The 24,671-nt window shown below is 51.3% G+C and overlaps 1 protein-coding gene across 2 annotated transcripts in view; it reads left to right on the top strand.

Moving 5' to 3' along the window:
* LOC142905275 (uncharacterized) overlaps positions 1-16,180 on the top strand; it is a 28,665-nt gene extending 12,485 nt beyond the window's left edge. For both annotated transcript variants that reach the window (XM_076057467.1, XM_076057468.1), the window contains 4 exons: positions 2-95; positions 2,714-2,794; positions 8,788-9,128; positions 15,900-16,180. In XM_076057467.1, the coding sequence (XP_075913582.1) occupies positions 5-95; positions 2,714-2,794; positions 8,788-9,128; positions 15,900-16,154 (768 nt within the window). In that variant the 5' untranslated portion in view covers positions 2-4 and the 3' untranslated portion in view covers positions 16,155-16,180. The remainder of the gene's footprint in view (position 1; positions 96-2,713; positions 2,795-8,787; positions 9,129-15,899) is intronic.
* Positions 16,181-24,671: the final 8,491 nt, after the last annotated feature.

Consider the following 24,671-nt stretch of genomic DNA (forward strand, 5'->3'; position numbering starts at 1 on the left):
GACAATGATGGAGGGCGTGGAGGAGACTCTGAGCGCCTTCAAGTCCAGCGTGCGGAGAAGTTTTGATGGAGCCAGCACTAAGCAGGCGGAAGAGAGTGAGTGGTGGTGCAGCGGTTAGCGCACTCTGTGTGTGTGTGTCTGTGTGGGTGTGTGTCTGTGTGTGTGTGTCTGTGTGTGTCTGTGTGTGTGTGTCTGTGTGTGTGTGTGTGTCTGTGTGTGTGTGTGTCTGTTTGTGTGTCTGTGTGTGTGGGTGTGTCTGTGTGAGTCAGTGTGTGTGTCTGTGTGTGTGTGTCAGTGTGTGTGTAGGTGTGTGTGTGTGTGTCTGTGTGTGTCTGTGTGTGTGTGTCTGTGTGTGTCTGTGTGTGTGTGTGTGTCTGTGTGACTGTGTCTGTGTGTGTGTGGGTGTGTCTGTGTGTGTGACTGTGTGTGTGTCTGTGTGTGTGTCTGTGTGTGTGTGTCTGTGTGTGTGTGTGTCACTGTGTGTGTCTGTGTGTGTGTGTGACTGTGTGTGTGTGTGTCTGTGTGTCTATGTGTGTCTGTGTGTGTCTGTGTGTGTGTGTGTGTCTGTGTGTGTGTCTGTGTGTGTGTGTCTGTGTGTGTGTGTCTGTGTGTGTGTCTGTGTATCTGTGTGTCTGTGTGTCTGTGTGTGTGTGTGTCTGTGTCTGTGTGTGTCTGTGTATCTGTGTGTGTCTTTGTATCTGTGTGTCTGTGTTTGTGTATCTGTGTGTCTGTGTGTGTCTGTGTGTGTGTCAGTGTGTGTATGTCTGTGTGTGCGTCGGGAGCGGTGGTGCAGTGGTTAGCGCTGGCGAACGCTGTGGTGATGGTGTTGATGGTGGTGTTGATGGTGGTGGTGATAATGGTGGGTTTAGTGGGAAAAATCTACCACGCAGACTCGAAATATACAGCAGCAGCAGGCATCGTTAGGGTCATGGGATCGAACCCACGTTCTCCTGTAGACCCGGCGAGGTAGTCAACATCTCAGAGTGTCTGTGATCTAACCCACGACCTCCTGCAGACCAGGCGAGGTGGTCAACATCTCACAGGGTCTGTGATCGAACCCACGACCTCCTGTGTACCGAGCGAGGTAGTCAACATCTCACAGGGTCTGGGATCGAACCCACGACCTGCTGTGTAACAGGCGAGGTAGTCAACATCTCACAGGGTCTGTGATCGAACCCACGACCTCCTGTGTACCGAGCGAGGTAGTCAACATCTCACAGGGTCTGGGATCGAACCCACGACCTCCCGTATACCAGGCGAGGTATTCAACATCACACAGGGTCTGTGATCTAACCCACGACCTCCTGTATACCAGGCGAGGTAGTCAACATCTCACAGGGTCAGAGATCGAACCCACGACCTCCTGTATACCAGGCGAGGTAGTCAACATCTCACAGTGTCTGTGATCTAACCCACGACCTCCTGTACACCAGACGAGGTAGTCAACATCTCACAGTGTCTGTGATCTAACCCACGACCTCATGTGTACCAGGCGAGGTAGTCAACATCTCACAGGGTCTGGGATCGAAGCCACGACCTCCTGTATACCAGGCGAGGTAGTCAACATCTCACAGGGTCTGTGATCTAACCCACGACCTCCTGTGTACCAGGCGAGGTAGTCAACATCTCACAGGGTCTGGGATCGAAGCCACGACCTCCTGTAGACCAGGCGAGGTAGTCAACATCTCACAGGGTCAGGGATCGAACCCACGACCTCCTGTAGACCAGGCGAGGTAGTCAACATTTAACAGGGTCTGTGATAGAACCCACGACCTCCTGTAGACCAGGCGAGGTAGTCAACATCTCACAGGGTCTGGGATTGAACCCACGACCTCCTGTGTACCAGGCGAGGTAGTCAACATCTCACAGGGTCTGTGATCTAACCCACGACCTCCTGTAGACCAGGCGAGGTAGTCAACATCTCACAGGGTCTGGGATCTAACCCACGACCTCCTGTATACCAGGCGAGGTAGTCAACATCTCACAGGGTCTGGGATCTAACCCACGACCTCCTGTATACCAGGCGAGGTAGTCAACATCTCACAGGGTCTGGGATTGAACCCACGACCTCCTGTGTACCAGGCGAGGTAGTCAACATTTCCTAGCCACTTTGACGCCCAGATACAGTGAGGGAAAAAAGTATTTGATCCCCTGCTGATTGTTTGTACGGTTTTCCCACTGACAAAGAAATTATAAGTCTATAATTTTAATGGTAGGTTTATTTGAACAGTGAGAGACAGAATAACAACAAAAATCCAGAAAAACGCATGTCAAAAATGTTATAAATTGATTTGCATTTTAAGGAGGGAAATAAGTATTTAAGTAATGTCTGTGTAGTGTGTCTGTGTGTGTGTGTCTGGCTGTGTGTGTGTGTCTGTGTGTGTGTCTGTCTGTGTGTCTGTGTGTGTTTGTGTATGTGTGTGTGTCTGTGTGTCTGTGTGTGTGTGTCTGTGTGTGTGTCTGTGTGTGTGTGTCTGTGTGTGTCTGTATGTGTGTCTGTGTGTGTGTCTGTGTGTGTGTCTGTGTGTCTGTCTGTGTCTGTGTGTGTGTCTGTAGCCACGGCCAATTTGAACCTGCAGGGAGGCTAACGGCCTGTCTATCTCTCTGTCTCTCTCTGTCTGTGTCTCTGTGTCTCTGTCTGTCTGTGTCTCTCTCTGTGTCTCTGTCTGTCTGTGTCTCTGTCTGTCTGTGTCTCTGTCTCCGCTACCCACAGCTATGGATGGAGCGATGCAGAGCTGGAAGGAATCCGTCCGGAGGCGCCTCATGCCAACAACGGAGAATGACGTCATCGAAGGTGACTCTACTGGGAGACCCACACTACACTGTACACTACACTGTACACTACACTATAAACTACTACACTATAAACTACTACACTACACTATACACTACTACACTATACACTACTACACTATACACTACTACACTGTACACTACTACACTATAAACTACTACACTACACTATACACTACACTATACACTACTACACTATACACTACTACACTATACACTACTACACTATACACTACACTATACACTACTACACTATACACTACACTATACACTACTACACTATACACTACTACACTATACACTACTACACTACACTACACACTACTACACACTACACTACTACACTATACACTACTACACTACACTATAGACTACTACACTATACACTACTACACTATACACTACTACACTATACACTACTACACTATACACTACTACACTATACACTACTACACTACACTATACACTACTACACTATACACTACTACACTATACACTACTACACTATACACTACTACAATATACACTACTACACTATACACTACACTATACACTACTACACTATACACTACTACACTATACACTACTACACTATACACTACTACACTACTACACTACACTATACAACAACAACAACCGCCATTCGCCACTAAGTGGCGGTGACGTCACCACGACGCTTGTGCCAGGCTATGTGCACCCTGAGGCCACGTGAAGTGTCGAACGCCCGCTGGCAGGAGGTCACGGGGCAGACCCAGGTGCCACGGGTCGACTGACTGAGATGACTGGCTGATGAACCACCTGTGCCCCCTACTGTGCCAATCTGCTGTGCTTTAGCCACCCGGCGCTCCGCTCGTTGTTGTGAGCGTCGCTCCACCGCCCTCCGTTGTTGTTGGAGGGCGACTACCTCCAACTGCCCAGTAGCATCCTTCACGAGCCTCCTCCACAGAGGTCGATCTTGACACCGCTGGTACCAGTCATCGGCAAGTCCACTCAGCTCCACGTCCTCCTGTACCACATCACTCCATCTCTTCTCTAGCCCGTGCCGCGCCCGCTTAGCCCCCTCAATCCGGCCGAACAAAAGCTGTTTCGGCATGCGTTGGCTGGGCATGCGGGCTACATGACCCAGCCATCGCAGCCTTGCCCGCCGAAGGAGCTCACCGATGGGACCTTGCCCAGATCTTTCAAGGATTTGTGAGCTCCTCACACAATCCAGTCTGGTTCAACCCAGGATGGATCGTAGGCAGGCCAGCCTAAATGTTTCTAAACGGCGAAGATGTTCCATTAGGGGGGTCCACGTTTCGCACGTAGAGAAGGGAGGGAATGACCGTGGCCGAGAAGACCTGAAGCTTAGTGCGGAGCGACAAACCAGGTAGCTTCCACACAGCGTTATGCAACCGATGAAAAGATATTGCCGCTCGACTGATTTGGAGTGAGACCTCTGCTGTTAAACTGGAGCCAGTCATAAGCACACTACCCAGGTATGGGAAACTCTCCACTCTCTCCACAACTGCCCCATCACCGATTGGGAGTTGTGGGGGTGGAGTGTCCGATGGTACAAAATACCCAGGCAGGTGCTTAGTTTTGGTGGGGCTGATGGTAAGGCCCCACCTCTTAGTAGCACGCTCCAGTCTCAGCAGCAGCGTCTCCAACTCCTCCTCTGACTGAGCAGCTATTACCAAATCATCAGCATACATAACGTGGTTGACCAATAGGGAGCCATCCCTTGACTGCACCCGGGCATCGATCAGCCTCCCATTATATCTGTACCATATGGAGATTCCCCCGGTACAGCTATTGAAGGCTTCACGAACTACGTGGTCAAAATAGATGTTAAATAATGTGGGAGCCAGAGGACATCCCTGTCGCACCCCAAGGTGTACAGGGAATAGCTCTGACTCCCGGCCACGTAGTTTTACCCGGGCCCGCTCACCATCATGAAGGTCCTTAATGTTCGTCTGCAGAGGGTCAGGTACTCCAAAAGCACGAAGAACGACCCAGAGCCCAGGCCTACTGATGGTATCATAGGCCTTGACCAGGTCAATAAAGCATAGATGTAGGTCTTGTTGGAATTCCCTACACCTCTGCTGTAGCAGACGGACAGAAAATATGGCATCTGTGCAGGACCGCCCTTTCCTGAAACCGCATTGGGGCTCCGCAAGCCTCTCCTCAGCGTGCCTGGCAAGGCGATGCTGAATAATCCTTGCCAGGACCTTTCCCGGCACACTGAGGATTGAGATGCCCCTGTAGTTGTTACAGTCTGTTCGGTCCCCCTTCTTAAACAGGGGGACCACCAGGGCATCCTTCCAATCCTGCGGAACCCGTCCAGCGGCCCAGACCGTTGTTATGATGTCATATAGGGCAGTCTGTGCACAAACGCCACCCTCCCTCAGCATTTCGCTTGGGAGATCATCTCTGCCCGCTGCCTTTCCTGGTCTCTGACTCCGGATCGCCTTCAATACTTCCTCAGCAGATGGCACCTCAGCCAGCCACTCACAGGGGGTGACTTCTTCCAATATTTGAGGCACCGCAGCCTCAGCAGGGTCATCCTCACTTTGTGCCACGATGTTTTCCTGGCTGAGGGATTTTCCCTCCCCAAGGACCTCACAGAAATGCTCAGCAAATCTGCAAACCTGTTCCTGGGGGTCGGAGATTGGATCACCGTTTTTTCCCCTAATGATGGTAATAGGTGTGGCGCTGCAGGTTACTTTTTTGATGGAGTTTAATAGAGATTTGTGATCACGGGCCACTGAGGCAGACTCCATCTCCTCAGCAACCCACGACCACCACCCATCCTTCCAGCGCCTCACAGCTCTCCGAACCTCCGAGCGAAGGCTGCGGTAAGCCTCCTCATTTTCTGACGTGGGATTCTGTAGCCGATGACAGTGGGCCTGTCGCTTTTTCTCAACCATCCTGAACACCTCCTCTGTCAGCCAGGGTCTCTGGGGAGGTCTGGACCGTGTACCCAAAGCAGCCATTGCAGCTGCATGAGTCACAGTCCTAAACCTCGCCCATTTACCCTCGACATCAGGAGGAGTCGGGGACGATGCCAATCCCAGCCGCAAGCGATGATGAAATTCTCGCTTGCAACTTTCATCAGATAACTGAGACCAGGCCACTTTAGGTCGGAATGGGGTCCTGGGTGTACACCCACCACCGGAGTGGAAGAATGGCAGGCGCATCTTACAGATGACTAGTCGATGGTCAAAGGGCAGATCAGCTCCACGGTAGGTCCTGGTGTCAAGGACATAGGCTCGCATCCGCTGGTCCGTCACTATTTAGTCCAGCAGATGTTCTTGCTTGGACCCGGCATGCATCCATGATGTTGTGTGGATGCGCCGATGCTGGAACAGCGTGTTGGTAATTACAAGCCCATGGGCTGCACAAAAATCTAGCAGCCTCCTACCGTTGTTATTGAGCTGATCTGGCCCATGCTCTCCAATCACTCCAGACCAGGTGCCAGTATCATGACCAACTCGGGCATTGAAGTCACCCAACATGATGACTCTATCCCGAGTGGCCACTTTAGCCAGCACCTGTGACAGGAGGTCATAGAAGGAATCTGACTCATCGGCTTTGCCTGCATCCATCCATGGATGTTCATCTTCGGTGGGGACATAAGTAACCACGACCACCATTCCTTGCCTCCGGTTGATGGGAAGGCGAGCCCAAAGTAGCCTGGGGCTTACAGCTTCCCACACCTCACCGCCACGCTCCCACGCCCCCTTCATTCTTTTTTTCAAAAGAAGAGCCACACCCTGTTGTTTGGCAGTCTGCTGCCCCGAGTAGAGGACTGTCCACCCCTCATGGTGGCAGGAGCAAGAGCCGGTCCACCGGACCTCCTGAATGCCGCATAGATCCAGGCGGTACCGGTCCAGCTCCCGACAGAGGAGTGGCAGCCTCTCCTCCGCAGTGAGCGTTCGAACATTCCACGTGGCCACCCGTAGTGGCTTTTCGTTGTTTCTGGAGGAGCCCCGAGGGTAGAGATTCAATCTCCTGGCTCCGCCAATTGGGGTTTGGCCAGGAGACGTCATAGACGCCTGTCCCCCCGGGGCCTCGGGCACAAGCTTAGTTGTTACATATTTCAGTTTAACTCGTGGTTTAGTGGTAATTAATTGAAGGTGGAGGGGTTACTACACTATACACTACTACACTATACACTACTACACTACACTATACACTACTACACTATACACTACTACACTATACACTACTACACTATACACTACTACACTATACACTACTACACTATACACTACTACACTATACACTACTACACTATACACTACTACACTACACACTACTACACTATACACTACTACACTATACACTACTACACTATACACTACTACACTATACACTACACTATACACTACTACACTATACACTACTACACTATACACTACTACACTATACACTACTACACTATACACTACTACACTATACACTACTACACTATACACTACACTACTACACTATACACTACTACACTATACATTACTACACTATACACTACTACACTATACACTACTACACTATACACTACTACACTACACTATACACTACTACACTACACTATACACTACACTATACACTACTACACTATACACTACTACACTATACACTACTACACTACACTATACACTACTACACTACACTATACACTACACTATACACTACACTACACTATACACTACTACACTATACACTACTACACTATACACTATACACTACTACGCTATACACTATACACTACTACACTATACACTACTACACTATGCACTAATACACTACTACACTATACACTACTACACTACACTATACACTACTACACTATACACTACTACACTATACACTACTACACTATACACTACTACATTATACACTACACTATACACTACTACACTATACACTACACTACACTATACACTACTACACTATACACTACTACACTATACACTACTACACTACACTATACACTACTACACTATACACTACTACACTATACACTAATACACTATACATTACATTATACACTATACACTACTACACTATACACTACTACACTATACACTACTACACTATACACTACTACACTATACACTACACTACTACACTATACACTACTACACTATACACTATACACTACTACACTATACACTACACTACTACACTATACACTACTACACTATACATTACTACACTATACACTACTACACTATACACTACTACACTATACACTACTACACTACACTATACACTACTACACTACACTATACACTACACTATACACTACTACACTATACACTACTACACTATACACTACTACACTACACTATACACTACTACACTACACTATACACTACACTATACACTACACTATACACTACTACACTATACACTATACACTACTACGCTATACACTATACACTACTACACTATACACTACTACACTATACACTAATACACTACTACACTATACACTACTACACTACACTATACACTACTACACTATACACTACTACACTATACACTACTACACTATACACTACTACACTACTACACTATACACTACTACACTATACACTAATACACTATACACTACTACACTATACACTACTACATTATACACTACACTATACACTACACTATACACTACTACACTATACACTACACTATACACTACTACACTATACACTACTACACTATACACTACTACACTACACTATACACTACTACACTATACACTACTACACTATACACTAATACACTATACATTACATTATACACTATACACTACTACACTATACACTACTACACTATACACTACTACACTATACACTACACTACACTATACACTACTACACTATACACTACTACACTATACACTACTACACTATACACTACTACACTATACACCACCCACCACCACCACCACGCCCCCTCTAAACCACGCCCTAACCCCTAACCCCCCTAACCCCCCCTAACCCCGCCCAGCGCTGGAGCTGGCCCAGCGTCTCGTGGACCGCCCCTGGTACCGTGCCGCTGTCCGAGCCAACGCGGTGACGGTGCCCGATGCTCCGGGCCTCTACGCTGTTGGCCGCCGGTCTCGTGGGCACGGCTCGGGGTCCTCCTCCGACTCGTGCCCTGAGGAGTCGTCCTGCTCATCCTCAGGCTCATCCTCCTGCTCATCCTCAGGCTCATCCTCAGGCTCATCCTCGTGCCCAGAGGAGTCGTCCTACTCATCAGCCTCCGGCGGTGGCCGAACCTCTCGACGCCTCTCGTCGTCGCAGGGGCCAGCGCCCTCGAGGCACGCACAGGAAATCGTCTACCTGCAGGTCTCTGTGTGGTGTGTGTGGTGTGTGGTGTAGTGTGGTGTGTGTGGGTCTATGTGTGTGTGTAGTGTGTGTGTGGGTCTCTGTGTATGTGTAGTGTGTGGGTGTGTGTGTGTGTGGTGTGTGGTGTGTGTGGTGTGTGTGGTGTGTGTGGTGTGTGTGTGTGTGGTGTGTGTGGTGTGTAGTGTGTGTGGTAGGTCTCTGTGTGTGTGTGTGTGGGTCTGTGTGTGTGTGTCTCTGTGTGTGTGTGGGTCTGTGTGTGTGTGTGGTGGTGTGGTGGGTCTCTGTGTGTGTGTGGTGGTGTGGTGGGTCTCTGTGTGTGTGTGTGTGGGTCTCTGTGTGTGTGGTGGTGTGGTGGGTCTCTCGTGTGTGTGGTGGTGGTGTGGTGGGAAAAACAACCCCCTACCTCCTCGCAGAGCCAGACGGGCAACTCTGTCGTGGACAATGCTGTGGGGGGAGGTCCAATTTTGATTGGCTCCTCCCCTCATGGCGTCTGTGACCACCACAGGGGCTAAACGGGGGCTCTGGACGGGTGCGAGGGGCTGGTAACCCCTCCACCTTCAATAATTTACTACTAAACCACGACTAAAATATGTAACTAATAAGCTTGTGCCGGAGGCCCCGGGGGGACAGGCGTCTATGACGTCTCCTGGCCAAACCCCAATTGGCAGAGCCAGGAGATTGAATCTCTACCCTCGGGGCTCCTCCAGAAACAACTAAAAGCCACTACGGGTGGCCACGTGGAATGTTCGAACGCTCACCGCGGAGGAGAGGCTGCCACTCCTCTGTCGGGAGCTGGACCGGTACCGCCTGGATCTATGCGGCATTCAGGAGGTCCGGTAGACCGGTTCTGGCTCCTTCCACCATGAGGGGTGGACAGTCCTCTACTCGGGGCAGCAGACTAACAAACAGCAGGGTGTGGCTCTTCATTTGAACAAAAGAATGAAGGGGGCGTGGGAGCGTGGCTGTGAGGTGTGGGAAGCTGTGAGCCCCAGGCTACTTTGGGCTCACCTTCCTATCAACCGGAGGCGAGGAGTGGTGGTCATGGTTACTTATGCCCCCACCGAAGACGAACATCCGTGGAGGGATGCAGGCAAAGCCGATGAGTCAGATGCCTGCTATGACCTCCTGTAACAGGTGCTGGCTAAAGTGGCACCTCGGGATAGAGTCATCTTGTTGGGTGACTTCAATGCCCGAGTTGGTCGTGATGCTGGCACCTGGTCTGGAGTGATTGGAGGGCATGGGCCAGATCAGCTCAATGACAACGGTAGGAGGCTGCTAGATTTTTGTGCAGCCCATGGGCTTGTAATTACCAACACACTATTCTGGCATTGGCACATCCACGCAACATCATGGATGCATGCCGGGTCCAAGCAAGAACATCTGCTGGACTACATAGTGACGGAACAGCGGATGCGAGCCCATATCTTTGACAATAGGACCTACCATGGAGCTGATTTGCCCTCTGACCATCGACTAGTCATCTGTAAGATGCGCCTGCCATTCTTCTACTCCGGTGGTGGGTGTACACCCAGGACCCCATTCCAACCTAAAGTGGCCTGGTCTCAGTTATCTGATGACAGAAGAGGTGTTCAGCATAGTTGAGAAGAAGCGACAGGCCCACTCTCATCGGCTACAGAATCCCACGTCAGAGAATGAGGAGGCTTACCGCAGCCTTCGCTCAGAGGTTCGGAGAGCCGTGAGGTGCTGCAAGGATAGGTGGTGGTCGCGGGTTGCTGAGGAGATGGAGTCTGCCTCAGTGGCCCATGATCACAAATCTCTATTTTACTCCATCAAAAAAGTAACCTGCAGCGCCACACCTATTACCATCATTAGGGGAAAAAATGGTGATCCAATCTCCGACCCCCAGGAACAGGTTTGCAGATTTGCTGAGCATTTCTGTGAGGTCCTGGGGGAGGGAAAATCCCTCAGCCAGGAAAACATCGTGGCACAAAGTGGGGATGGCCCTGCTGAGGCTGCGGTGCCTCAAATATTGGAAGAAGTCACCCCCTGTGAGTGGCTGGCTGAGGTGCCATCTGTTGAGGACGTACTGAAGGTGATCCGGAGTCTGAGACCAGGAAAGGCAGCGGTCAGAGATGATCTCCCAAGCGAAATGCTGAGGGAGGGTGGCGTTTGTGCACAGACTGCCCTATATGACAACATAACAACAGTCTGGACCACTGGACAGGTTCCGCAGGATTGGAAGGATGCCCTAGTGGTCCCCCTCTTTAAGAAGGGGGACCACACAGACTGTAACAACTACAGGGGCATCTCACTCCTCAGTGTGTTGGGAAAGGTGCTGGCAAGGATTATTCAGCATCGCCTTGCCAGGCACGCTGAGGAGAGGCTTGCGGAGCCCCAATGCGGTTTCAGGAATGGGCGGTCCTGCACAGATGCCATATTTTCTGTCCGTATGCTACAGCAGAGGTGTAGGGAATTCCAGCAAGACCTACATCTCTGCTTTATTGACCTGGTCAAGGCCTATGATACCATCAGTAGGCCTTAGGCTCTGGAATGTTCTTCGTGCTTTTGGAGTCCCTGACCCTCTGCTAACGATCATTAAGGACCTTCATGATGGTGAGCGGGTCCGGGTAAAACTACGTGGCCGGGAGTCATAGCCATTCTCTGTACACATTGGGGTGCGACAGGGATGTCTTCTGGCTCCCACATTATTTAACATCTATTTTGACCACGTAGTTCGTGAAGCCTTCAATAGCTGTACCGTGGGAATCTCCATTTGGTACAGATATAATGGGAGGCTGATCGATGCGCGGGTGCGGTCAAGGGATGGCTCCCTATTGCTCAACCACGTTATGTATGCCGATGATTTGGTAATAGCTGCTCAGTCAGAGGAGGAGTTGGAGACGCAGCTGCTGAGACTGGAGCGTGCCACTTAGAGGTGGGGCCTTACCATCAGCCCCACCAAAACTAAGCACCTGCTTGGGTATTTTGTACCATCGGACACTCCACCCCCACACCTCCCAATCGGTGATGGGGCAGTTGTGGAGAGAGTGGAGAGTTTCCCATACCTGGGCAGTGTGCTTTTGACCGGCTCCAGTTTAACAGCAGAGGTCTCATTCCGAATCAGTCGAGCGGCAATATATTTTCATCGGTTGTGTAACGGTGTGTGGAAGCTACCTGGTCTGTCGCTCCGCACGAAGCTTCAGGTCTTCTCGGCCACGGTCATTCCCTCCCTACATTAGGCTAGCCTGACTACGATCCATTCTTGGTTTAACCAGGCTGGATTGTGTGAGGAGCTCACAAATCCTTGAAAGATCTGGGCAAGGTCCCATCGGTGAGCTCCTCCGGCAGGCAAGGCTGCGATGGCTGGGTCATGTAGCCCGCATGCCTAGCCACCGCATGCCAAAACAGCTTTTGTTCGGCCGGATCGAGGGGGCTAAACGGGCGCGGCACGGGCTAGAGAAGAGATGGAGTGATGTGGTACAGGAGGACGTGGAGCTGAGTGGACTTGCCGATGACTGGTACCAGCGGTGTCAAGATCGGCCTCTGTGGAGGAGGCTCGTGAAGGACGCTACTGGGCAGTTGGAGGCAGTCAACATCCAACAACAACGGAGGGCGGAGGAGCGACACTCACAACAATGAGCAGAGCGCCGAGTGACTAAAGCACAGCAGGTTGGCACAGTAGGGGGCACAGGTGGTGCATCAGCCAGTCATCTCAGTCAGTCGACCCGTGGCACCTGGGTCTGCCCCGTGATTTCCTGCCAGCGGGCGTTCGACACTTCACGTGGCCTCAAGGTGCACATAGCCTGGCACAAGCGTCGTGGTGACGTCACCACCACTTAGTGGCGAATGGCGGTTGTTGTTGTTTGTCTGTGTGTCTATGTGTGTGTGTGTGTGTCTGTGTGTTTGTATTTTTGTTGTGGTGGGTCTGTGTGTGTGTGTGGCGGTGTGGTGGTGGTGGTGTGGCAGGGATGGTGGTGTGGTGGTGTGGTGGATCTCTGTGTTTTGAGTCTATGGGTCTCTGTGTGGTGAGTCTATGGGTCTCTGGATGATGAGACTACGGGTCTCTGTGTGATGATGAGTCTATGGGTCGAACTCACGACCTCCTGTAGGCCAGGCGAGGTATTCAACATCTCACAGGGTCTGGGATCGAACCCACGACCTCCTGTATACCAGGCGAGGTAGTCAACATCTCACAGGGTCTGTGATCAATCCCACGACTTCCTGTGTACCAGGCGAGGTAGTCAACATCTCACAGTGTTAGCGATCGAACCTACGACTTCCTGTATACCAGGCGAGGTAGTCAACATCTCACAGTGTTAGCGATCTATACCACAACCTCCTGTGTACCTGGCGAGGTAGTGAACATTTCACAGGGTCTGTGATCGAACCCACGACCTCCTGTAGACCAGGCGATGTAGTCAACATCTCACAGGCTCACGGCATCGAACCCACGGACCTCCTGCAGACCAGGCGAGGTAGTAAACATCTCACAGTGTTAGCGATCGAACCCACGACCTCCTGTGTACCAGGCGAGGTAGTCAACATCTCACAGAGTCAGCGATCGATCCCACGGACTTCCTGTGTACCAGGCGAGGTAGTCAACATCTCACAGGGTCTGTGATCGAACCCACGACCTCCTGTGTACCAGGCGAGGTAGTCAACATCTCACAGGGTCTGTGATCGAACCCACGACCTCCTGTGTACCGGGCGAGGTAGTCAACATCTCACAGTGTCTATGATCAAACTCACGACCTCCTGTACACCAGGCAAGGTAGCAATCGAACCCACGGACTTCCTGTGTACCTGGCAAGGTAGTGAACATCTCACAGTGTCAGCGATCGATCCCACGGACTCCCTGTGTACCTGGCGAGATAGTCAACATCTCACAGGGTCTTTCACGACCTCCTGTGAACCAGGCGAGGTATTCAACATCTCACAGTGTCAGTGATCGAACCCACCGACCTCCTGTGTACCTAGCGAGGTAGTCAACATCTCACAGGGTCTTTCACGACCTCCTGTGTACCAGGCGAGGTAGTCAACATCTCACAGGGTCTGTGATCGAACCCACGATCTCCTGTAGACCAGGCGAGGTAGTCAACATCTCACGGTGTCTGTGATCGAACCCACGACCTCCTGTGTACCATGCGAGGTGGTCAACATCTCACAGGGTCTGTGATCTAACTCACGACCTCCTGTGTATCAGGCAAGGTAGTCAATATCTCACAGGGTCTGTGATCTAACCCACGACCTCCTGTGTACCATGCGAGGTGGTCAACATCTCACAGGGTCTGTGATCTAACTCACGACCTCCTGTGTATCAGGCAAGGTAGTCAATATCTCACAGGGTCTGTGATCTAACCCACGACCTCCTGTGTACCAGGCGAGGTGGTCAACATCTCACAGGGTCTGTGATCTAACCCACGACCTCCTGTAGGCCAGGCGAGGTAGTCAACATCTCACAGCGTCAGCGATCGAACCCACGGACCTCCTGTGCACCAGGCGAGGTAGTCAACATCTCACAGCGTCAGCGATCGATCCCACGGACCTCCTGTGTACCTGGCGAGGTAGTCAACATCTCACAGGGTCTTTCACGACCTCCTGTGAACCAGGCGAGGTAGTCAACATCTCACAGGGTCTTTCACGACCTCCTGTGTACCAGGCGAGGTAGTCAACATCTCACAGGGTCTATGATCAATCCCACAGACTCCCTGTGTACCCGGCGAGGTAGTCAACATCTCCCAGTGTCAGCGATCATTCCCACGGACCTCCTGTGTACCCGGCGAGGTAGTCAACATCTCACAGTGTCTATGATGGAACTCACGGACTCCCTGTGTATCCGGCGAGGTAGTCAACATCTCACAGTATCTATGATGGAACTCACGGACTCCCTGTGTACCTGGCGAGGTAGTCAACATCTCACAGTATCTATGATGGACCTCACGGACTTCCTGTGTACCTGGCGAGGTAGTCAACATCTCACAGTGTCTATGATGTAGTCAACATCTCACAGTATCTATGATCTAACCCACGACCTCCTGTAGACCAGGCGAGGTAGTCAACATCTCACAGTGTCAGCGATCAAACCCACGGACCTCCTGTGTACCCGGAGAGGTAGTCAACATGTCACAGTGTCTATGATGTAGTCAACATCTCACAGTGTCAGCGATCGATCCCACGGACTCCCTGTGTACCCAGCGAGGTAGTCAACATCTCACAGTGTCTATGATGTTGTCAACATCTCCCAGTGTCAGCGATCGATCCCACGGACTCCCTGTGTACCCGGCGAGGTAGTCAACATCTCAGAGTGTTAGCGATCGAACCCACGGACTCCCTGTGTACCCGGCGAGGTAGTCAACATCTCACAGTGTCAGCGATCGATCCCACGGACTCCGTGTGTACCAGGCGAGGTAGTCAACATCTCACAGTGTCTATGATGTTGTCAACATCTCCCAGTGTCAGCGATCGAACCCACGGACCTCCTGTGCACCCGGCGAGGTAGTCAACATCTCACAGTGTCTATGATCGATCCCACGGACTCCCTGTATACCCCGGCGAGGTAGTCAACATCTCCCAGTGTCAGCGATCATTCCCACGGACCTCCTGTGTACCCAGCGAGGTAGTCAACATCTCACAGTATCTATGATCGATCCCACGGACCTCCTGTGTACCCCGGCGAGGTAGTCAACATCTCACAGTGTCTATGATGTAGTCAACATCTCACAGTGTCTATGATCGAACCCCACGGACCTCCTGTGTACCCCCGGCGAGGTATTCAACATCTCCCTACCACCCTCCACCACCCTCCACCAGGTGGCGTGTGCCCCCAAGGACCTCCGCCGCTCCGTGCGAGCTGCGTTCAGCCGCAAGAATCCGTGCGGGCTCTCGGAGGCCCTCTTCTCGTCTGCCGAGAGTGATCTCTACGTGAAGTGGACCCCCTTCAGCCACGAGTGGGAGGCTGAGCTGCCGCTGTCCTCGTGCCAGGCCGCGGTCAGCCAGCGCCTGGGCTACGAGCCGGAGTACAACGAAGCCCTCTACGTCCACGTGGACAGCTGTGTCGTGTCTTAACCTGGTGGTGGGTGGGTGGTGCTGTGTCGTGTCTTAACCTGGTGGTGGAGCTGGGGTGGTGGTGGAGGAGCTGTGTCGTGTCTTAACGTGGTGGTGTGGGTGGAGCTGTGTTGTGTCTTAACCTGGTGCTGGGTGGAGCTGGAGGTGGGTGGTGGAGCTGTGTTGTGTCTTAACCTGGTGGTGCTGGGTGGAGCTGTGTTGTGTCTTAACGTGGTGGAGCTGTGTCGTGTCTTAACGTGGTGCTGGTGGAGCTGGGGTGGGTGGTGGAGCTGTGTTGTGTCTTAACCTGGTGGTGCTGGGTGGAGCTGGGGTGGAGCTGGGGGTGGAGCTGGGGTGGAGCTGGGGTGGTGGTGGAGGAGCTGTGTCGTGTCTTAACGTGGTGGTGCTGGGTGGAGCTGGGGTGGAGCTGGGGGTGGAGCTGGGGTGGAGCTGGGGTGGGTGGTGGAGCTGTGTTGTGTCTTAACGTGGTGGTGGGTGGAGCTGTGTTGTGTCTTAACGTGGTGCTGGTGTGGGTGGTGGTGGAGCTGGGTGGTGGTGGAGCTGTGTTGTGTCTTAACGTGGTGGTGGAGCTGGGTGGTGGTGGTGGAGCTGGGGTGGAGCTGGGGTGGAGCTGTGTTGTGTCTTAACGTGGTGGTGGAGCTGTGTTGTGTCTTAACGTGGTGGAGCTGGGGTGGGTGGTGGAGCTGTGTTGTGTCTTAACCTGGTGGTGGAGCTGTGTTGTGTCTTAACCTGGTGGTGGAGCTGTGTTGTGTCTTAACGTGGTGCTGGTGGAGCTGTGTTGTGTCTTAACGTGGTGCTGGTGGAGCTGTGTTGTGTCTTAAGGTGGTCCTGGTGGAGCTGTGTTGTGTCTTAACCTGGTGGTGGAGCTGGGGTGGAGCTGGGAGTGGAGCTGGGTGGAGCTGGGGGGGTGGAGCTGGGTGGGGCTGGGAGTGGAGCTGGGAGTGGAGCTGGGAGTGGAGCTGGGGGTGGAGCTGGGGGTGGAGCTGGGGTGGAGCTGGGAGTGGAGCTGGGTGGAGCTGGGGGGGTGGAGCTGGGTGGGGCTGGGAGTGGAGCTGGGAGTGGAGCTGGGAGTGGAGCTGGGGGTGGAGCTGGGGGTGGAGCTGGGGGTGGAGCTGGGGGTGGAGCTGGGGGTGGAGCTGGGATGACTCACTCACGGAGCTGATGTGGTGTGGTTAGTTGATGTTGTGTTAGTTGATGTTAGTTGATGTTAGTTGATGTTGTGTTAGTTGATGTGATGTTAGTTGATGTTAGTTGATGTTAGTTGATGTTGTGTTAGTTGATGTTAGTTGATGTTGTGTTAGTTGATGTGATGTTAGTTGATGTTAGTTGATGTTAGTTGATGTTGTGTTAGTTGATGTTGTGTTAGTTGATGTTAGTTGATGTGATGTTAGTTGATGTTTTTGTTGATTCGGTGTGGTTAGTGGGTAGTGATCTGGATGGGTGATGTGGGTAGTGATATAGTAATGTAGTAGTGTATAGTGTAGTGTAGCAGTGTATATGTGTGTGTGTCTGTGTGTCTATGTGTGTGCGTGTGTCTGTGTGTGTGTGTCTATGTGTGTGTCTGTGTGTCTCTGTGTGTGTGTCTCTGTGTGTGTGTGTGTCTGTGTGTCTGTGTGTGTGTGTGTGTCTGTGTGTCTCTGTGTGTGTGTCTCTGTGTGTCTGTGTGTGTCTGTGTGTGTCTGTGTCTATGTGTGTGTGTGTGTGTGTATTTTATTTGTGGTTTAGTGTCTTGGACGGGTTCCGCAGGATTGGAAGGATGCCCTGGTGGTCCCCCTCTTTAAGAAGGGGGACCGCACAGACTGTAACAACTACAGGGGCATCTCACTCCTCAGTGTGCCGGGAAAGGTCCTGGCAAGGATTATTCAGCATCGCCTTGCCAGGCACGCTGAGGAGAGGCTTGCGGAGCCCCAATGCGGTTTCAGGAAAGGGCGGTCCTGCACAGATGCCATATTTTCTGTCCGTCTGCTACAGCAGAGGTGTAGGGAATTCCAACAAGACTTACATCTCTGCTTTATCGACCAGGTCAAGGCCTATGATACCATCAGTAGGCCTTGGCTCTGGGTTGTTCTTCGTGCTTTTGGAGTCCCTGACCCACTGCTCACGATCATTAAGGACCTTCATGATGGTGAGCGGGCCCGGGTAAAACTACGTGGCCGGGAGTCGGAGCCATTCCCTGTACACCTTGGGGTGCGACAGGGATGTCCTCTGGCTCCCACATTATTTAACATCTATTTTGACCACGTAGTTCGTGAAGCCTTCAATAGCTGTACCGGGGGAATCTCCATATGGTACGGATATAATGGGAGGCTGATCGATGCCCGGGTGCGGTCAAAGGATGGCTCCCTATTGCTCAACCACGTTATGTATGCTGATGATTTGGTAATAGCTGCTCATTCAGAGGAGGAGTTGGAGAGATGGGGCCTTATCATCAGCCCCACCAAAACTAAGCACCTGCCTGGGTATTTTGAACCATCGGACACTCCACCCCCACAACTCCCAATCGGTGATGGGGCAGTTGTGGAGAGAGTGGAGAGTTTCCCATAACTGGGCAGTGTGCTTATGACTGGCTCCAGTTTAACAGCAGAGGTCTCACTCCAAATCAGTCGAGCGGCAATATCTTTTCATCGGTTGTGTAACGCTGTGTGGAAGCTACCTGGTCTGTCGCTCCGCACTAAACTTCAGGTCTTCTCGGCCACGGTCATTCCCTCCTAGTGAGACACTGGGTAGTGAGACACTGGGTAGTGAGACACTGGGTAGTGAGACACTGGGTAGTGAGACACTGCTAGTGAGACACTGGGTAGTGAGACACTGGGTAGTGAGACACTGGGTAGTGAGACACTGGGTAGTGAGACACTGCTAGTTAGACACTGCTAGTGAGACACTGGGTAGTGAGACACTGCTAGTTAGACACTGGGTAGTGAGACATTGCTAGTTAGACACTGGGTAGTGAGACATTGCTAGTTAGACACTGCACTAACACCAATTCCCATCTTCTTGATGCTACGATCAGCCCGTGAATTTCTTCTGTCAGGGGGGTGGGCGGTCATAACTATTAAAGTATTTTTGCTCGCTGTAAATATGTTATTAATATTTGACGTGTAAAAAATATATATATACGTAAATATAAATATATATACGTGCGTATCTATGGCGTGTGTGTGTGCGCGTGCCTTTGTTTGCGAGCGTGGTGAAGAGGATGCAGAGGCAGACGTCTTTATTTTCCACAAGTTTCCCCGAGTCTCGCCGGTTCAGATCGCCGCTAGCTCTCCGTCACAGCGGCGATCGGAATGATGTTGTGTGAATGGGCCCCCCAACCACCACCACCACCACCACCTAAATTATGTTAAACATTTTTTTTTTAAATCGCCTATTATTAAAACTCGAATCTTTTTTTTTGGTTACGATTTAAAGCATTCATAATAAAGGTTTTTGGTGGGTTAGATCGCGTTTTTATTTATAAATGTGTCGTAACCCTCCACCACACGACACGGCCAATCAGCAAAACAAAGTGTCACGTTGACAAAAGACACAAAATAGTTCACTACTTTAGCCCACCGGTGTGTTGTTGAAGAGTGAATCTCTACAACATTTACAGTTTGAGTTGTACGACGTTTCGCTGGTAAATACATCCAACGTCGTACAACTCAAACTGTAAATGTTGTGGATTCACTCTTCAACAACACACCGGTGGGCTAAAGTAGTGAACTATTTTTGTCTTTTGTCAACGTGACACTTTTTTGTTGCTGATTGGCCGTGTCGGGTGGTGGAGGGTTACGACACATTTATAAATAACGTGGCGATCTAACCCAAAAAAACCTTTATTATGAATAATATTGGTCGCGAAAGCCTTCTACGTGTTAAACTTGTTTAAAGCATTCGTGAGTGCGAGGATTCATCTTCTTTGGTTCTTTCGGTGAAGTCACCACCACGTAGAATGAGGATAACAATTATAAATTGATAAAATGAAATATTAAAATTCTCACGACGTTTCGGCCACGACACAAGCGGCCTTCATCAGGTGAAGGGACGAGACTGTCTGGAGGACAGCGCTGGAGTGAACACAACCACGCTCAGATCGCGACCTTTTAAGCTGTGTGAGAAGAAACAAAGCGCCTTGACAAAGGAATTAGCAACACTAACATCACCAACACTAACATTACCACCACAAACACCACCACTAACACCACCACCACTAACACCACCACCACTAACACCACCACTAACATCACCACTAACACCACCACCACTAACATCACCAACACTAACATCACCAACACTAACATCACCACCACTAACATCACCACCACTAACACCACCACCACTAACACCACCACCACTAACACCACCACCACTCACATCACCACCACTAACATCACCAACACTAACATCACCACCACTAACACCACCACCACTCACATCACCACCACTAACATCACCAACACTAACACCACCACCACTAACATCATCACCACTAACACCACCACCACTAACACCACCACCACCACTAACACCACCACCACTAACACCACCACCACTAACATCACCACCACTAACACCACCAACACTAACACCACCACCACTAACATCACCAACACTAACACCACCACCACTAACATCACCAACACTAACACCACCACCACTAACATCACCACCACTAACATCACCACTAACATCACCAACACAAACATCACCACCACTAACATCACCACTAACATCACCAACACTAACACCACCACCACTAACATCACCACTAACACCACCACCACCACTAACACCACCACCACTAACATCACCAACACTAACACCACCACCACTAACATCACCACCACTAACATCACCACCACTAACATCACCACCACTAACACCACCACCACTAACACCACCACCACTAACACCACCACCACTAACACCACCAACACTAACACCACCACCACTAACACCACCACTAACACAACCACCACTAACATCACCAACACTAACACCACCACTAACACCACCAACACTAACACCACCACCACTAACACCACCACCACTAACACCACCACCACTAACACCACCACCACTAACATCACCAACACTAACACCACCACCACTAACACCACCACCACTAACATCACCACCACTAACATCACCAACACTAACACCACCACCACTAACATCACCACCACTAACATCACCAAGACTAACATCACCACCACTAACACCACCACCACTAACATCACCAACACTAACATCACCAACAATAACACCACCACCACTAACATCACCACCACTAACACCAACAACAACAACAACAACCGCCATTCGCCACTAAGTGGCGGTGACGTCACCACGACGCTTGTGCCAGGCTATGTGCACCCTGAGGCCACGTGAAGTGTCGAACGCCCGCTGGCAGGAGGTCACGGGGCAGACCCAGGTGCCACGGGTCGACTGACTGAGATGACTGGCTGATGCACCACCTGTGCCCCCTACTGTGCCAACCTGCTGTGCTTTAGCCACCCGGCGCTCCGCTCGTTGTTGTGAGCGTCGCTCCTCCGCCCTCCGTTGTTGTTGGAGGGCGACTGCCTCCAACTGCCCAGTAGCATCCTTCACGAGCCTCCTCTACAGAGACCGATCTTGACACCGCTGGTACCAGTCATCGGCAAGTCCACTCAGCTCCACGTCCTCCTGTACCACATCACTCCATCTCTTCTCTAGCCCGTGCCGCGCCCGCTTAGCCCCCTCGATCCGGCCAAACAAAAGCTGTTTCGGCATGCGGTGGCTGGGCATGCGGGCTACATGACCCAGCCATCGCAGCCTTGCCTGCCAGAGGAGCTCACCGATGGGACCCTGCCCAGATCTTTCAAGGATTTGTGAGCTACTCACACAATCCAGTCTGGTTAAACCCAGGATGGATCGTAGGCAGGCCAGCCTAAATGTTTCTAACCGGCGAAGATGTTCCATTAGGGAGGTCCACGTTTCGCAAGCGTAGAGAAGGGAGGGAATGACCGTGGCCGAGAAGACCTGAAGCTTAGTGCGGAGCGACAGACCAGGTAGCTTCCACACAGCGTTACGCAACCGATGAAAAGATATTGCCGCTCGACTGATTCGGAGTGAGACCTCTGCTGTTAAACTGGAGCCAGTCATAAGCACACTGCCCAGGTATGAGAAACTCTCCACTCTCTTCACAACTGCCCCATCACCGATTGGGAGTTGTGGGGGTGGAGTGTCCGATGGTACAAAATACCCAGGCAGGTGCTTAGTTTTGGTGGGGCTGATGGTAAGGCCCCACCTCTTAGTGGCACGCTCCAGTCTCAGCAGCAGCGTCTCCAACTCCTCCTCTGACTGAGCAGCTATTACCAAATCATCAGCATACATAACGTGGTTGAGCAATAGGTAGCCATCCCTTGACCGCACCCGGGCATCGATTAGCCTCCCATTATATCTGTACCATATGGAGATTCCCCCGGTACAGCTATTGAAGGCTTCACGAACTACGTGGTCAAAATAGATGTTAAATAATGTGGGAGCCAGAAGACATCCCTGTCGCACCCCAAGGTGTACAGGGAATGGCTCTGACTCCCGGCCACGTAGTTTTACCCGGGCCCGCTCACCATCATGAAGGTCCTTAATGATCGTGAGCAGAGGGTCAGGTACTCCAAAAGCACGAAGAACGACCCAGAGCCCAGGCCTACTGATGGTATCATAGGCCTTGACCAGGTCAATAAAGCAGAGATGTAGGTCTTGTTGGAATTCCCTACACCTCTGCTGTAGCAGACGGACAGAAAATATGGCATCTGTGCAGGACCGCCCTTTCCTGAAACCGCATTGGGGCTCCGCAAAGCCTCTCCTCAGCGTGCCTGGCAAGGCGATGTTGAATAATCCTTGCCAGGACCTTTCCCGGCACAGGTACACACACACAGTTACACACACACACACAAAGATCCCCCATATAGCCTTAACAGACTGTCGGGGCAAGTGCTGTTAGCGAGCACCTATGAAGGCCGGAACGGTACACGAGGGGGTGGGTGGCCAGCGCCACGCCCGACCGCCTTTGTCTCCCCAGTGGCGATGTTTACACACTGCACCAGGTACTCATTTGAGGCTGAGTCGACCTAGGGGAGGCCTGGTTCAGATAATCGTCACAGGTACACACACACAGGTACCCACAGGTACACACACACAGGTACACACACACACAGGTACACACACAGGTACACACACACACAGGTACACACACACAGGTACACACACACACACACACACAGGTACACACACAGGTACACACACACACACACAGGTACACACACACACAGGTATGCACACACAGGTATGCACACACACAGGTACACACAGATACACACACACACAGGTACACACACAGGTACACACACACACACACAGGTAGACACACACACACAGGTACACACACACACACAGGTATACACACACACAGGTATACACACACACAGGTACACACACACAGGTGCACACACACAGGTGCACACACACAGGTAGATACACAGGTACACACACACAGGTACACACACACAGATACACACACACACAGGTACACACACAGGTACACACACACACAGGTACACACACACACAGGTACACACACACAAGTACACACACAGGTACACACACAGGTACACACACACAGGTACACACACACACAGGTACACACACACAGATACACACACAGATACACACACAGATACACACACACAGATACACACACAGATACACACACAGATACACACACACACACAGGTAGACACACACAGGTACACACACAGACACACACACACACAAGTACACACACCGGTACACACACAGGTACACACACAGACACACAGGTACACACACACAGGTACACACACACACAGGTACACTCACACAGGTACACACACACACAGGTACACTCACACAGGTACACACACACACAGGTACACACACACAGGTACACACACACAGGTACACACACACAGGTACACACACACAGGTACACACACACAGGTACACACACACACAGGTACACACACACAGATACACACACACAGATACACACACACACAGGTACACACACACAGGTACACACACACACACACACAAGTACACACACACACAGGTACACACACACACACAGTGTACACACACAGGTACACACACGTACACACACACAGATACACACACAGGTACACACACACAGGTACACACAGGTACACACACACACAAGTACACACACACAGGTACACACACACAGGTACACACACAAAGACAAAGATCTCCCATATAGCCTTAACAGACTGTAGGGGCAAGTGCTGTTAGCGAGCACCTATGAAGGCCGGAACGGTACACGAGGGGGTGGGTGGCCAGCACCACGCCCGACCGCCTTTGTCTCCCTAGTGGCGATGTTTACACACCGCACCAGGTACTCATTTGAGGCTGAGTCGACCTAGGGGAGGCCCGGGACCGGTTCAGATAATCGTCACTGGTGTTGGCCGTGAGCGGGAATCGAACCCGGGTCGCCAG

The sequence above is a fragment of the Petromyzon marinus genome, chromosome 82 (assembly GCF_048934315.1).
Source record: "Petromyzon marinus isolate PM22_M1 ecotype Great Lakes invasive population chromosome 82, UKy_Petmar_22M1.pri1.0, whole genome shotgun sequence".
NCBI classification, from domain to species: domain Eukaryota; kingdom Metazoa; phylum Chordata; class Hyperoartia; order Petromyzontiformes; family Petromyzontidae; genus Petromyzon; species Petromyzon marinus.